At 44.8% G+C, this 16689-nt stretch overlaps 1 protein-coding gene across 1 annotated transcript in view; it reads right to left on the bottom strand.

Moving 5' to 3' along the window:
• Positions 1 to 16689, bottom strand: part of sdf2l1 (stromal cell-derived factor 2-like 1) — a 35997-nt gene that overhangs the window by 17385 nt on the left and 1923 nt on the right. Inside the window, exon 2 of the mRNA XM_037680635.1 lies at positions 4431 to 4627. Coding sequence (XP_037536563.1) covers positions 4431 to 4627 — 197 coding nt within the window. The remainder of the gene's footprint in view (positions 1 to 4430; positions 4628 to 16689) is intronic.

Here is a 16689-nt window from a genome sequence, read left to right as displayed (position 1 = left end):
GTGCTGCCTCGGCACACTCCTTTCCTCTGGGCTAAAAGCTCAGCTAACAATAACTTAACAACAAGTTAAAGATGGATTGTGGATAAGAGTCGACAGATTTGACGCCAAGTGGGACCGCTTCATCGAACAGCTCCACACCGGTCGCTGAGTGGATCAGAACCGAGTCGATGATGTCGGACTTTACTCCGTGACAATCAGTAGCTGATTTACAGCAGGTAAATCAAATGTTCTTAATAATGTTAGTTTGTGTTTACTTCGATCACACAACAACTGTTGGATTTCATATTTTTATACCTTTTTATATTTCTTATCAAGCATTCAAATGTCATGTTATACAAAGTGTGTGCGTGTCTTTCTTCAAGGGTTGAACTATATTTATAGAAAATGTTTACTAATTCTAACTATTTTACCTTTACATATAATCTCATATTAGCTAAAGATAATTTTACAAGTTCACATTTGATATATTACAAGCTATCAAACAAGCCAGGAGACAGGTAAGATACTGACTAACTCAGGAGGGAAGAGTCCTTCTTTGTTCTCTGAGCACATGGTGGCATGGCCGCTCACACACACACACTGATTAACATAAATAAAAGCTAGAACACAATTCTTTAATTTAGACTTAATACAGTTTGACTAAGTAAATCCCTCAGGTTCGCTCTTAATAATAATCCATGATTAGATGCTCCACAACAGAGTGTTAACAGTCTAAACGCAGACAAGGAAACAAAGCGTCCTATTATGTATCTGCCTTAAAGCAGAGAATCACCAGGTTCTGGGGGCCTTCAACAGACTTACTGATTAACACATAAACATGAGGTAGGTAATAATTAATAGTTATTAATTATTCCTATAAACAATTTTGACACGAATCATTTTGTATCCCTAAGGTATAATAGCAAGTTAACTTTAAACAAAGAACCGATTTCAGTGAGCCATAAAACTTCTTATCTGTGGAATGTAGACATTAACGTCCTTGATGGGGCGGGCTAGACCCGTAACCATAGCAACCCCAGAACCAATCAGAAAGCTAGCCTTCTCAAACTTTGATAAAAGCCAGAAATAACACACGCCCAGCGAGCATTTCCGGGAGAGCACAGACCGAGAGGGTTCGTTCTTTTAATGCTCCAATATATGCATATATTTTACAAATGTTCATGTTTGTCTCTGAATATCTGTAACTCCTGTTTGTCAAATAAATCTTTTATACCGAGGGCGAGGTCTCAGCTGTCTTGAACACGACGTGACTACCACAACACAACCAACTGAGTTTTTATTTTTCCTGAAAGAAGAAGAAGCTGTCTTCCACCAGGCGGACCGGTTCTGAACGAGGCTCGGCCCAGGTGCAGTGCAGGAGGACGTCGAAGAGAGAGATGCTGGATTAACTATTTATTTAAAATTCCCCTCATTTCTTTTATTCAATACATTGAATGTTTTAAGCTGCATTAATCAAAGGAGTGACTTCCTGAATGAGCCAGATGAACAACGTGGGACTTCCATACCGGATGAAAACAAAGAGTCCAGTTCATTAACGTAGTTTACAGTTAACTTGTTTTTAATAGTGTGTTCAGTTTAATTATCAGTGTTTATGTGACATACAGTTTGTGGTGTTGAATACATAAATAAAAATTAAACCTGATGTCTTCATTTTCAACTTTAATAACATGCAATATGTTTCACATCATTTTAATCACATAAATTGAATTACATAATGTCCAGATAGCTTCATTTAGCTCAGAGCTTCATTATATCTCTCAAACTTAAGATAAATACAGTTTATTATTATTAAACTTATTATTTAGCACATTTAAGTATGATATAGTGCAGCACGATGTGTGCGAGTGCCTCGTTCTATAAACAGAGACATTAGAACTGGATCCAACTCTTCTTCCAACACAGATGTCGGTCACAGCACCTGGATTCTGACGTAGATTAACTACGAGATTAAAAATATATTCCATCAGTCGTAGTTCAGAAAGCACTGCCATGTTGATAGAAATAAGCCGTCTGTCCGCGTGTGCATGTGGTTTAACACAAAGCCTCAGCGGGAGATGTTTATATTATCAGCGGGGGGTCAGTGAAAAACCTCAAGTCTGGAAGGTGGGTTCAGTAACCTCTGGATTCAAAGAGGGGGGGCAGTGGTATCGTGTAAATGATCAGCAGAACCGCAGAGAGAAAGGAGCGGATTCACTCAAAATATACGCCGTGTAAACAGCCCCTTAAAGTTGCATTATATGTTTTTGAAAGTGGAAATCTGAGGCCTCCTCCTCTGTTAAGAGATGGTTTTTCTCTTTTTCCATAATTTGCTTCCTTCACCCCCCTCTCAAACCATCTGTGTTCTCGGTCCAAAATGTGCACATTTTGATCCTCAAAAGAGTGTCCCTTATCTGTGAGGTGGAGGTGAACAGCTGAATCTTGTCCTGAAGAGCTGGCTCTCCTGTGTTGAGCCATGTGTCTGTGAAGAGGCTGTTTAGTTTCTCCAATGTAGAGTTCTGGACAGTCCTCGCTGCACTGGACACACTACACCACTCTGTTTGTGTATGGGTGTTTTGTCCTTAGGGTGGACCAGTCTCTGTCTGAGAGTCCTGCTGGGTTTGAAATGTACTGGGATGGTGTATGCTGGTGAAGATTCTCAGTCATCCAGGACGTGATGAATTCAAAAAGCGTTCAATACAAAAACAACTGGACTTTATTTATAACAGAAGACGTTGCGCTCCTCATCCGAGGAGCTTTCTCAATTCAAAGAGCAGAGAGTGAGAGATTCAGGTTATAAGGCTGAGTGAGATAAGACACACACACACATATGTTACATATGTGTGTGTGTGTCTTACCAGCTGCTTTTGGCCGTACCTAAAACCAGGATGAAGCTCAGAGGAGATCGAGCATTTTCAGTCGTGGGCCCTAAACTTTGGAACAATCTGCCCATCAACATTCGACAGGCCACCTCAGTCTCTGCTTTTAAAACTCTCCTAAAAACACACCTATACTCACTGACATTTAACACAGGTGATCGGATTTAGATCTAGTTTTTCATTAATGCTGATTCTGTTTATGCTTTTTGTTATTATTCCTATTTAACACAAGGTCATCAGATCTGATTTAGTATTTCATTGTTTCTGACTGAGTTTATGCTTTTTGTTATTATTTCCTTGACTTTTGACACAATGTGAACTGATTTAATATTTCATTGTTTCTAATTGTTTTTGGTTTTATATTTTTATTCCATGTGCTGTAAATATATCTTGCTACTTTTTATTTGAAGTTGTGATACTTTTGTTAAGCACTTTGGTAACAGTTTCTGTTTTAAATGTGCCCTATAAATAAATCTGACTTGACTTGACATATCGGAACAAATAGCTTGGCGTTGTTCCCTCATAGGAGTTTAGGGCTCTCTGTTCCACTTCTTCTATGTAGAGATTGGCAACAATGGGTGACACTGGAGATCCCATGTCACAGTCGTGCTTCTGTCTGTAGAAACTGTCATTGAACTTAAAATAAGTGGTAGAGAGGCAGAGATCCAACAGGGTGCAAATCTGGTCAGGGGTGAAGTTGGTCCTGTTGATTAAGTCATTGTTTTGTAGAAGACGTTTTCTGACGGTTTCTACTGCTTCAGAGATCAGAGTCAGAGTCAGAGTTTCTTTATTGTCATTCGCACCTCATGTGGTACATGTGGTGGAGCGAAATTATGTACACAGGGTCCCAGTTACATCCAACAATTAAATGTAAAAGAAAAACAGTAATGACATCTAAGATATGAACTATGAAAAACATCAACTAAATATACACTGAGCACTCATAACATAAAAACATTACGTCGAACATCAGCACAAACATGAACATGAGTCTGTGTGAGCAGATGAGCACACATGAACACATCAACATTGAAATTCATCAGTCTGAGGAGTTTCAGTAAACTGTTTCCCCACCAAGCAGTAAACTCCTTAAGTGGGCCAACCAGTTTGCTGGAACTAAGATGGTTTCTGGGAGCTGTCCTGTCCCTGTCGACTCCTCCCAGGCAGGCAGCCACATCCAAAGTGGTTCAAGGCAACAAAGTTCATGCTCAAACATCCAGCAGCAACCAAGCAGTACAGAAAACAAAACTACAAAACTACAAAAGAAGAAAGGCATTACAGGCCTGAGGCCATAACAATTGAATCATGAAACAAACATTTACAGGTGGTTGTTAAAAGAAGAGGGGATGCTGCACAGCAGGAAACATGGCTACTGAACCATTTTAAAGAGATGTGTTGCTGCCATCAAATTCAGCCATTTCCATGATTTTTATTTAATATTACATTTTACTAGATTAAACATTTTATTATTTTTTTCCTCTGACAATAAATTGTGAGTGATGAGATTTAGAAATGGTTGTCTTTAGATTGTACTAACATTTCATTACATTTGAGTAGTGACTGTCGGACTCTGACCTGGTTATGAGACAGAGGAGAGCTGAAGTGGTGAGTGTGGAGGTTCCGGCCCGTCTTCATGTGCGTGATGCGAACACCCTGACCACACCTGACGGCGGAGCCACGCTGACACATTCGGTCGGGTCTTCCTCGAATCTGCCAGTAGCTGTTGGCATCATCTGCACTCTCCACTCCAGTTACAGACTGTTGACCACTGCCTGCACACACACACACAACACACACAAACACAAATCATGAGATAGAGTAAGAGTCCACCGTGTGTTGGATCAGAACCAGCCAGTCAGAATGACTTAAAGCAAACATGATGAAGAGCGACTTTCAGAATGAACATACTCTGAAGGTGAAACAGAAATAAGATTTTTGTCTGAGTGTGTTTTAGGTTGTTTTCACACCAGATAGTCCGGTAGACTCGGTTCGGGACCAATATTCATGAGCTTTTGTTTACATTTGAGCTGGTGCAACCTGTTGAACCAACCTATTCCCCCGCTCGCCTGTGGGGGCGCTGCACCAAGAACTACTGAAAGAAACGACACAAAAACCTCTGAAGACACGTCTTCTTCTTCTTCTGTAAATAAAAATAAAAACGAAGTGGCATCAAGTTTTAGCAGTTTTAGGAGTTATATTTTGTCATTTTTCAAAAGTTGACTTATCATGAGCAGAAGATGAGACAGAAGACCGTGGAGAATATTGTTTTTCCACACAAGGCAGCTGACGGCTCCATATAAGGTCAGAGAAATGCGTGTTTGTTGACCCTGCGGAGCGGGGCCCAGTCTGTTTACATTCACACTGTACTCGAACCGCGCTGGAGTTCGCTTCTACCGGACCGAGACCTAGGTTTTAGCCCGGGCCAGAGTTCGCCTTTTTGTTCCGTGACAGAGTTCGATGGCGTGTTCACACCTCCCTAAACGAGCCGGACTTTCTAGGAAAACAAGCTAGAGTTCGATTAAAGCGGACTAAACAGGGCTGGTGTGAATGCACCCTTAGGTCGTTTTCACACCAGATAGTCCGGTAGACTCGGTTCGGGACCAATATTCATGACCTTTTGTTCACATTTGAGCTGGTGAGTTTGCATTCACACTGCACTGTGCAGTCGAGTCAACCTGTTGAACCAACCTATTCCCACGCTCGCCTGTGGGGGCACTGCACCAAGAACTACTGAAAGAAACGACACAAAAACCTCTAAAGACACGTCTTCTTCTTCTTCTGTAAATAAAAATAAAAACAAAGTGGCATCAAGTTTTAGCAGTTTTAGGAGTTATATTTTGTCATTTTTCAAAAATGGACTTAGCATGAGCAGAAGATGAGACCAAAGACCATGGAGAATATTGTTTTTCCACACAAGGCAGCTGACGGCTCCATATAAGGTCAGAGAAATGCGTGTTTGTTTACCCTGCGGAGTGTGTCCGGTCTGTTTACATTCACACTGTACTCGAACCGCGCTGGAGTTCGCTTCTATCGGACCGAGACCTAGGTTTTAGCCCGGGCCAGAGTTCGCCTTTTTGTTCCGTGGCAGAGTTCGATGGCGTGTTCACACCTCCCTAAACGAGCCGGACTTTCTAGGAAAACGAGCTAAAGTTCGATTAAAGCGGACTAAACAGGGCTAGTGTGAACACACCCTTAGTTCGCCTGACATGTTAGCAAAGAACTCTCATAAACCACTGAACAAACTTAAAGGAAACTAGAAAATTTGCATTTTATAAAAAAAAAAATGCAGTGTGAATGCTTATTCCTTAAGAACTTGGTGAAAAACAGCTGAAATTAGCTAAAATAAGTCAGAGTCAGAGATTCTTTATTGTCATTCGCACCTCATGTGGTACATGTGGTGGAGCGAAATTATGTTCACAGGGTCCCAGTTACATCCAACAATAAAATGTAAAAGAAAAACGGTAATAACATCTAAGATATGAACTAAGAAAAACATCAACTAAATATACACTGAGCACTCATAACATAAAAACATTACGTCGAACATCAGCACAAACATGAACATGAGTCTGTGTGAGTAGATGTGCACGCATGAACATATCAACATTGAAATAGATCAGCAGCAACATGAAACAGATCAGCAGCAACACAATGCGATTTTTCACAGTGATTATTCTGGTTAGAGATTCATGAGTCTAACAGCCTCAGGGTAGAAGCTGTTCCTCAGTCTAGTGGTTCTACAATTAATGCTCCTCAACCTCCTTCCTGAGGGGAGTGGGGCAAAAAGTGTGTGTGCTGGGTGAGTGGGGCCCTTCATGATGCAGGTGGCCCTCTTCCTGCATCTAGAGGTGTAAATGTCTGTGATGGTGGGGAGGCTGACTCCAACAGTCTTCTGTGCAGCGTTCACCACTCTCTGCAAAGCTTTTCTTTCTGCAGCTGTGCAGCCTCCATGCCACACGTTGATGCTGGAGCACAGGATGCTCTCCACTGCACACCTGTAGAAGGAGGTGAGGACTGAGCTTCCCAGACCAGCTCGTCTCAGCCGCCTGTGGAAGTAGTCTCTGATGAGCTTTCTTGATCAGGCTGGTGGTGTTGTTGCCCCAACTGAGGTTGTCACTCATGTGTACACCCAAGTACTTGTAGCTGGAGACCACTTCCACTGCAGATCCTCTTATGTTCAGGGGGATGTAAGTGTTTTTGTTCCTTCTGAAGTCCACAATCATCTCCTTTGTCTTCTTCACATTGATGTGAAGGTTATTCTCTTTGCACCAGCTCTCCAGGTGTTCTATCTCTTGCCTGTAGCTGGACTCATCATTGTTTGTGATGCATCCCACCACCGCTGTGTCATCTGCAAACTTTACAATGTGACAGCCTGGATGGGTAGCTGCATAATCATACTTAAGCAGAGTAAACAGGAGGGGGCTCAACACACATCCCTGAGGAGAGCCAGTGCTGAGGGTTATGGTGGAGGAGGAGAAGTTGTGGATCCTCACTAACTGTGGTCTGTTTGTTAAGAAGTCTAGTACCCAGTTGCAAATGGAGGGGCTTAGTCCTAGTGTGAATAGTTTGTCCATCAGGGTTTTGGGGATCATGGTGTTGAAGGCGGATGTGAAGTCCACAAAGAGCATATGGACACAAGAGTTTTTCTGCTCCAGGTGGTTGAACGCAGTGTGGACCACAGAGGAGATGGCATCCTCTGTTGATCGGTTCTCACGGTTTGCATACTGATTAGGGTCTTCGTTGATGTTGATGGTGGTTTTGATGTGAGTCATGACCAGTTTTTCAAAGCATTTAGTGACTATTGGGGTGAGGGCCACTGGCCTATAGTCATTCAGACCAGTCACTGTAGAGCTTTTTGGGACTGGGATGATGGTGGCAGTCTTCAGGCAAGTGGGAACTGTCTCCATGGTAAGTGAGGTGTTGAAGATGTCTGCCAGCGCCTCGCAGAGCTGATCGACACATTCTTTCAACACTTTTCCGGGGATGTTGTCTGGGCCGGTTGCTTTGTGCGGATTAGTCCTCCTGAAAGTACTCCTTACTTTGGCTGAGGTCACGCTGAGATGCTCTTCATCCAGTGGTGAAGTGAGTCTGGTGCTGGGTGGTCTGTTCGGGTCTTCAAAGCGTGCATAGAACTTGTTGAGGGCATCAGGCAGAGATGGGTCTTTGGGGCATTGTTCACTCCTTCCTTTATAATCTGTTATGCACTTAATGCCCCTCCACATGCTCCGAGGGTCTTGTGAGATGAAATGACCCTCAATCCTCTGTGCATATGTTGGCCTCCTTAACACCAGCAACCAGCTCTTTCCTTGTCCTACTCATCTCCTCTGAGTTTCCAGACCTGAAGGCAGTGTTCCTGGCTGCCAGCAGGGTACGCACCTCTGCATTCAGCCAAGGTTTTCTGTTCGGGTAGCTTTTAGCATATCTGATGGTGGAGACGGTGTCAGTACATGTACTAATGTAACCCAGAACGGAGGATGTGTATTGGTCCAGATCAAGCGATCCTCCATTTTCAGCAGCTTCTCTGAAAACCTGCCAGTCTGTTTGATCCAAACAATCTCTCAGTATGGGGTCACTGTCCTGGATCCAACATTTAACTTTCTTTTGTACCGGTCTGTAGCGTCTCAGCGGGGGCATGTAAGCCGGAGCCAGGAAGATTGAGATGTGGTCTGACAGTCCTAGGTGGGGGCGGGGTTCAGCTTTGTATGCATCTTTTACGTTCGTGTAAACACGGTCCAGCGTGTTGTTCCCATGTGTTGGAATTGCAACATGTTGATAACATGCTGAAATGTAATTGAAATAGAAGAACAAGCCTAAATTAGCAGAAGAAAGCAGCAAGAACAAATATTTGCTGAATTGTTGTTTTCAACCAGTTTGACATGACTGTCAACAAGGAAGAGGGCTGGCAATGGAGGAGGGGGTGTGACAAAGAGACTATCTTAGCACCAAAATAACTGGTTTGTTCCACTTTGGCGTAAGCTGTTGGGGGAAGAATCAGTATTGTTTTGTGTGTTTCCTTGACTGATGAAGCCTTCCGGATAGAAGGTGAAATGTTTCAAGAAACTGTCCAGATGACATGACTGAAAAATGTTCGGATTGTATACCTGGATTATTGAGCACTGACTATGTTGTTTGCCCAATTAGGTTTAACTTAGCAGAAATTAGTACAACAATTAGGAAATTACCAGTAGTTAAAAAAAATGCTGAAATTAGCAACAAAAATAGCTGAAAAGTAGCTGAAAAGGCAGAAAGAAGCTTACGTTTCAAAAAAGAAGTGGAAAGAGCAGAAATTAGCTCAAACCATGTGGAATTAGCTGAAAAAGCTAAAATATAGCATAAAACCGCTAAATAGTAGCTGAAATACACAAAATTCGCAGAAAAGAGCTGAAAGGGGCATAACAAGCTGAAAATACTGGTAGTAGAAAGAAATTAGTTAGTCTGAAAGTAGCAGAAATTACGACAGGAAAAACAACTTCTCTGAAAACAACTGAAATTAGCAAAAATGCTAAAAAGGTAGAACAAGCTTCAATTAGCAGAAGCAGAAAGAACACGTTTATCCAATAAAAAAGCAAATATTAACTGACCGCCCCCCAGAAATTAACAAATAAAAGCTGAAAAGTAAGTAAAAAGGCATAAGGAAGCTGAAGTGACAAGGAGAGCACATGTTGATGAATTTGGCTGAAAAAAGTTGAAATTAGTGCAAAAAACGTGTAATTAGCTGAAAATGTTTAAATTTGCATAAAACAGCTAAATAGTAGAAAAAGCTGAAATTTGCAGAAATATGTTGAAAGGAACATAACAAGCTGAACTTAGCAGAAAGAAGAATAAGCACAAAAAGGTAAACATAAACTGCTGAAAAAAACAGCTGAAATTAGCTGAAACTAGCTAAAAAAAATTAAATTTGCAGAAGGAAGCTGAAAGAAGCTGAAGCAGAACAAAATGTGAAACGAGCAGTAAAATGTTGTAAACAGATCTAAAGATTTGAAGGATGTAAAATGAGCTCAATTCATTTTCTATGAGACAAAAATGGCAGAAAAGGCTAAATATTTCAAAAAGCTTCAGTTGCACCAATACTAAGTCACAGCAGGATTGTCCTGAAAGAGATGAACATTTTAATTTATGATTTGTTGAAATAGCTGAAAACTGCAGGACGAGAATTCTTACAAAAAAATCTACAAAAGAAAGATGGATCACAACAGAGTGAACGCTTCATAATATTCAGACAATCAGTAAATACTGGAGGAACGTGCAGTAGAACTGATGAACCTTTAAGAGGCAGGCAGCCATGATCAGATGCTGTCTGAACTATTCAGGATTAGAAAACACCAAATGGCTCTAACTCAGGAGATACTGAACTAAAATTTGATAGGGTAGTAACAGAGTAATTCAAAACACATGCTCTGATATTTAACACACCTGGCAACATCTGCATGAGATACTTGCTTTTTGAACAGTGTTGGTGTTTGGGGTGGAACTCAAACCCCTCCATTATGTAGATGCTGTAAGGAAATACTAAACTGTGTGAACGGATGAAAGACGTTGGTTACGTACTGTAACCCCAGATTCTGTGAGTATAGGCGTAGCCCTTTAAGAGCTGTCGCTGGTGGGTTTTATCCCATCAAGCAAAGCATCGCACTGAAAAGTTTACTCCATGCCCACCTGTTGTGTGGGCCCCACCCGGTCCGTATAAATTACGTTAAGAGCGGGTAATTGGCTCCCAAATAGCTTTTTCTTCAGCCATTTAGGAGCCAGTGAGGTCCAACGCTTAAAGGGCTACGCCTATACTCAGAATCTGGGGTTACAGTACGTAACCAACGTTCTATTTCGTATAGGCTTCGCCCTTTAAGAGCTGTCGCTGGTGGGTTAAGGGTGAAGCAGATGTAGTCCTCGCCTCACTCCATTCGAACACCATATGAAGCGCCAGCTTGCCCAAAAAATGTCTTGTCACTCAGCTCTCCATGTGCGTAAATACGCGTTGTGTAATTACGCGTATGCACAGACGAATGCTGAGTAGTTATGTGTTCTGAGTGCATGAACGCCCCGGAAAAGTTTTCAACGGGGAAAAGGAAGAGGCTGAAAAAGGCCGTGAACCAAGCAGATCCACGGTTGATCAATATGAACGGATTAATAATAACAAGTGAACTGATTATTAATCAAATTAACTGATTGGTAACAATAGTCATGAACTGATTAGTAACAATAGAACAAGAACAATAGTCACAACTTGTGACTGATAACAACATCTCACACTGTAAATGCATGCAGTCAGATAAGAGTTTAAACGAGATTCCATGAAACAACAATATTCATTCTGTAAAAGCACTAAGGACAGAATGCGTCATGGAACGAGTCGACACATCACGTAAATAAAAGCAAATAAATGAACAGGGTGTTGACCACGCGGCTGCAGTGCAAATATCCTGCATTGTCATACCATTATGCAAAGCAGTTGAAAATGTGATACCCCTGGTGGAGTGCGCTCTGAGGTTATCAGGAGGCTCTAAATCTGATGCTCTGTAGGCTTCAGAAATGGCCTCACACAGCCAGTGTGACAGGCGCTGGGTGGATAACGGGAGACCTGCAGATGAGTCTCTATAATGCACAAACAAAAGTTGAGTCTTGACGCATTGCGGCTGTGCGTGGTATGTAGCACGTCAATGCACGCACAGGACAGAGAAGATGGAAAGATGCTTCTTCTTCTGATTTGTGTGGGGGAGGGAAAAACCCCTCCAACGATATCGCTCTTGATTTAAAAGAGCTCGTGATGTTTTTAGGCATAAACGCTGGGTTAGGCCTCAGATCAGCTGAGCTGCCGTCAGCCTGAATTCTGAGACATGACGGGGCGACAGAGAGGGCAGATAAATCACTCACCCTCTTAGTGGATGTTAAAGCCAGCAGCAGGGCTGTTTTCAGAGATAAGAATTTAATTGGAACTTGATTCAGTGGCTCAAATGGAGCTTTGATCAGGGCTCGCAGAACCAGCGTTAAATCCCACTGTGGAGCAAGTGGGCGTGAAACAGGCCTGCGTCTCTGTACACCTTTTAAAAAACGCTTCATCAGCGGATGATTAAAAGCTGTTCTGTCCCCGAAACCTTTGTGACAGGAAGAGATAGCTGCAGCGTACGTTTTAGTCATGCTGAACACCAGATTTCTGTCCATCAGCTGCTACAGAAAGGACAGCACGCCACCTAGTGGACATGAAGTGGCCTCTACACCCTTCTCTGTACACCAGCGCTGAAAAGCTGTCAACTTTGATGTGTACAGCGCTGTGGTGGATGCAGCACGTGAATCCTGGATTGTGCGCACTACATCTTGAGAGAGACCCATCCTCTCTAAGGGGGTCCGCTCAGCGGCCAGACCCAAAGGTGCTGGCCTATTTCTGGGTAATTCCTGATCGCTCCTCCCGCCTGGAGGAGAACGTCCTCCCTCCACGGCAGTTTCCACGGGCGCACCGATAACAGGCGTCGTAGAATTGGGAACCATGGTGCGTTCATGCGCTCGGGAGCCACCAGGAGAGCTGTCCATCCCTCCTCCTGAACTCGGTTCAGAAACCGTAATATCAGAGGGAGTGGGGGGAACGCGTAAAGAAGCATTTTGGGCCACGGGCTGTGAGCAAATGTGTCCATCCCTAGCCGTGGTTCGTCCCGCGGGCTCAGTGAGAACCATGTGACACTGAGCGTTCTCTTGTGTTCCAAACAGGTCCACAGCCGCTTTGCCAAATTTCTGCCATGTCTGAGCCATCAGGTTGGGGTGGAGGGTCCAGACCCCGTGACGCAGACCGCCCCTGGACATCACATCTGCCCCTTTGTTCAGAACACCGGGGATGTACACTGTTCTGATGGAGAACAGATTTTGGTGTGCCCAATACAGCAACTGTCTCACAATGTATAACATTTGGGCTGAGCGCACACCACCCTGCCGGTTTATGTATGCAGCAGTAACCTTGCTGTCTGTGTGAATCAACACATGTTGATTCTGCAGCACAGAGGCAAAGTGTTGAATCACATTCAAAACCGTGCGACTTTCCAGAACATTTATATGAGCTGTTGTGTGAGGTGGCCACAGCGCCCCTATAGCTCGGGATAGGCATGTTCTCCCCAAACCTGACAGGGACCTGTCTGTGAAGACTGACACATGTGACGTAGGTCTGCTGACAGGGACTCCCTCCGACATAACAAGAGGGTTTCCCCAGTGTCGGAGGTCTGTTCTCACGGAGGGAGGTACAGCAATCATCCGTCTCCTGCTTTACCGGATCCACACGCAGACAAGCAAAACATCTCTGGAGGCATCGCATGTGGAGTAAGCCCAGCGGATCCACTGTGTGAGCTGACAACATCATTCCTAACAGCTTTGTGACGGAAATGGTTGTTACCACTCTGCCAGGCCTTACGGGGCAGAGCTGGTCTTTTAGAGTTTCGATTCTCATCTGTGATAAACGAGCCCTCATGGTGATGGAGTTTAGCTCCACTCCCAGATAAACGATCGTCTGGGCCAGGAGAATCGAGCTTTTCTCCCAAATTATGGCGAAGCGCAGATTTAACAGGTGTGACGTCAGCACCTGGGTCTGCGCCGCTGCTTCCTGTCTGGAACAAGTCAGCAGCAACAAATCATCTAGGTAAAACAAAATTCTCATCCCTGCTCTGTGTAATGGTTGCAAAGCCGTCTCCACACACTTTGAGAACGTATGAGGCGCGAGGGAATAACCGAGCGGCAGCCTGTTGTACTGATACTGAATCCCTTGAAAGGAGAAGCGCAGGAACTTTCTGTGCTTTGGGATGATCGGGATGTGGAAGTAGGTGAATTTCAGATCGATGGAGATAAATCAATCGTTTCACTGATTGTTGTTTAACAGCTGTCTGGTTGTCAACATGTGAAACCGTGTTGAAAAACTGACAAGTCCAAAATGGTTCATATCCCTCTGCTCCGTTTTGGGACCAGGAAGTAACATGAGTAAAACCCTGTGTTTTCCTCTCCGTCGGGAACCATGGAAATTACATCTTTTACCAGAAGTTTCCTGAACTTCTGTGTGTAGGGATGAGATTTGGTCTGGGGATGACAGAACCGTCTCTAAAACTTCTCCAAACAGGGGTTTGAGCTGTAATTGCAACGTGAATCCCCCGCTGATAAAAACGGTTCATCCATCTGTCTAGAGCGCATGCTCGCCGCCACTCCGTGTAACGTTTGGGAAGCGGGCACGCATTTATGCTGCATCACGTTATTTACGGACGCCAATCACCGCCGTCATGTGTGCCGCACTCAGGCTGTGGGCTCACATCCGTGTCGATGTGAGCTGGCGTGCGCTGAGGGAAGGTGCGCGCGCCCCGAGCATGCGGAACCGTGTAGGTTTAGGGCTGCCGCGGGTGCGCAGTGCTTCTGTGCTGCGCTAAGGCTGCGGGCTCACATTCATGATGATGTGAGCCGGCGTGTGCTGAGGAGAGGTGTGCGCGCCCTCATCAACGCGGCGCCGTTTGGGTGAAAACTGCCAGCGCCGAGGGAGCGCGCGTTTGACACCACTGCGGTGAGAGGAAGCAGCGCGCAGCTCAGGCTGAGAGTGAGGTTTCCCAATGGACTCGGTCTGCTGAAAACATTCACTTTTGGCTGCTGTGTCACGCGCGCGTTCTGTGTTGCTTGAGCTGCTGTGATTTTGAAAAAAAAAAAACTGTTTTGAGGACACCGGCTCGTTTTGTGTGGAGGATGTGTGAGGAGAAGCCGCTGTGAGATCATTCGAACTGACAGACAGGCTGAATCAGACACTTTAATCTTTTGAATGATGTTCGTGTTTTATTTCAAAACTCATGTCATCATTTACACACACACATCCCCCGCAAGGAGTCATTTCTTGAATCTTCTCCCCCGTGAGCCCTGCGGTTTGTTGTCCCAGGGTGCCGCCTGTTGGCGATCTCTGGGGAAATGCTGAACCGCTGGTTGCCAGGATGAGAAGGGCTGTTCTCTGACGGGAGGGGCTGGCAGTGGAGGAGAGCGGGAGGACGCTACTGCAGCTGTGGAACGTCTCTGTTGTTGCCTTTCGCCACGTCGATCCTTCCAGCGGGCCGGGGGACGGGATGAGGTGTGCAGCTTGATCAGATGGCGCACAGTCTCTGACACCTCCTCCGGCTTTTTCAATTTCTCGAGCATGTCCTTGAAAATTGGCTCCGAACAGTGCGTCCGCTTCTCCGACAGGGAGGGGGGACAGCAGACGAGGCACACGGGTTGAGGGTGCCGTCAGACGCCCTACAGAGGGAGCTCTTGTCTCCTCAGGCAGGTCTGTCCCTCCGGCCTCTGTTCCCTGCGGCCGCCTGGAACGCACATTGGTGAGCTCGGTTGGAGAGCGACGTCACCGTCTGGTCATGCCTCCCTAGAGGCGCAGGACGCTGGTCCAACCTGGACATCTTTGCTCCGAGAGCCTCCGCCAAGCTTGGCTCGGGGGAGTGGGGGGCAGCACCGAGGGAATTTCCGCTTGGTAAAACCCCTCCACTCAGCCCCCCCTCGTTCCGACACTACGCTCTCCAGGAGGGAGTGAGCAGTGGGGGCTGCTGCTGACGTCGCCTGTCCCAGAGGAACCACCCAATTCGCTCCGAGAGTTGGCGATAAAAGGAAAAAAGGGTCGATGGCATCGTCCAGCGTGTAGCGACCCGCCACTGAGAAATATTCCTCGGCGCTTACCTTGAAACAAGGCTGCTCGTCTGCTTCTCCTCGGGGAGGAGAACTCACCGGGACGGCAGGAGGTTGGCGTGGCGGGACCCCAGGCAGCCTTAACAAAGGTTGTGCCGGTCAAGCTGGACAACTTCCCTTCTTCGTTCTTCTGACAATGCTATTAGCTTGCTGAAGAAAAAATGGGAGCTGATTACCCGCTCTTAACGTAATTTATACGGACCGGGTGGGGCCCACACAACAGGTGGGCGTGGACTAAACTTTTCATGCGATGCTTTGCATGACGGGATGAAACCCACCAGCGACAGCTCTTAAAGGGCGAAGCCTATACGAAATAGAACAGTGCTTTTTCTCCTCTTCTTTCACTTTAATGGTGGATTGCAACGTTCAGGTGCATACCACCTACTGAGCAGGAGTGTGTAACCTATAGCATGCATGCATGCATCCATCTTTACCCGTTTTTCCCTTTTTGGGTCGAGGGGGGTCACTGGTGCCCATATCCAACAGTTACTATGCAAGAGGTGGGGGACACCTGGACAGGTCTCCAGTCCATCACAGGGATACATAGAGACAAACAACATTCACTCTCTCACTCTCACCTAGGGACAATTTAGAGTTACCAATCAGCCTAGCATGCATGTTTTTGGGCTGTGGGAGGAAACTGGAGTTCCTATAACTTCCTTTCCCTAAATTCTGTTTTTATTATTTATATTATGTAAATAAATAAACAACACTTTTCTAACTTCTCTTATTTTCTCCTTGTCCCCATCTGTTCCTAAGATTCTTTTAAACTCCATACTCTCCCTGCCTCTTTGACTTTTTCTTTCAATCTCTCCCTTCTTTATATTTATTACACTTCATCACATGTTCCACACTTTGTTTTCCCACATTCCTCTCAGCTGCTGTTAGTCCTCTTCCCCATCATATATACATTGTATCATTTAGTGTAGTATGGCCTACCTTCAGTCTCATTATTAGATCACATCTTCTCTATTACTTCTTTCTCTATAATTATTTATCATAACTGATTTTTGTATAATCTTCTTCCTTTCTTGTCCTCATTCCATTTTTCTGCCACTTTTCTATTTCTTTTCCTTCAATCATTGATTTACCCTCTCCTTTCCCCAACATTAATTGTTATTTCACCCTTCAAAGCCATTTCCTTCCACCCCCTTGTGTGCTGGTA

This window comes from Nematolebias whitei, chromosome 8, assembly GCF_014905685.2.
Source record: "Nematolebias whitei isolate Nwh7 chromosome 8, NemWhi1, whole genome shotgun sequence".
Classification (NCBI taxonomy): domain Eukaryota; kingdom Metazoa; phylum Chordata; class Actinopteri; order Cyprinodontiformes; family Rivulidae; genus Nematolebias; species Nematolebias whitei.
This window is presented reverse-complemented; position numbering and strand designations above follow the sequence as displayed.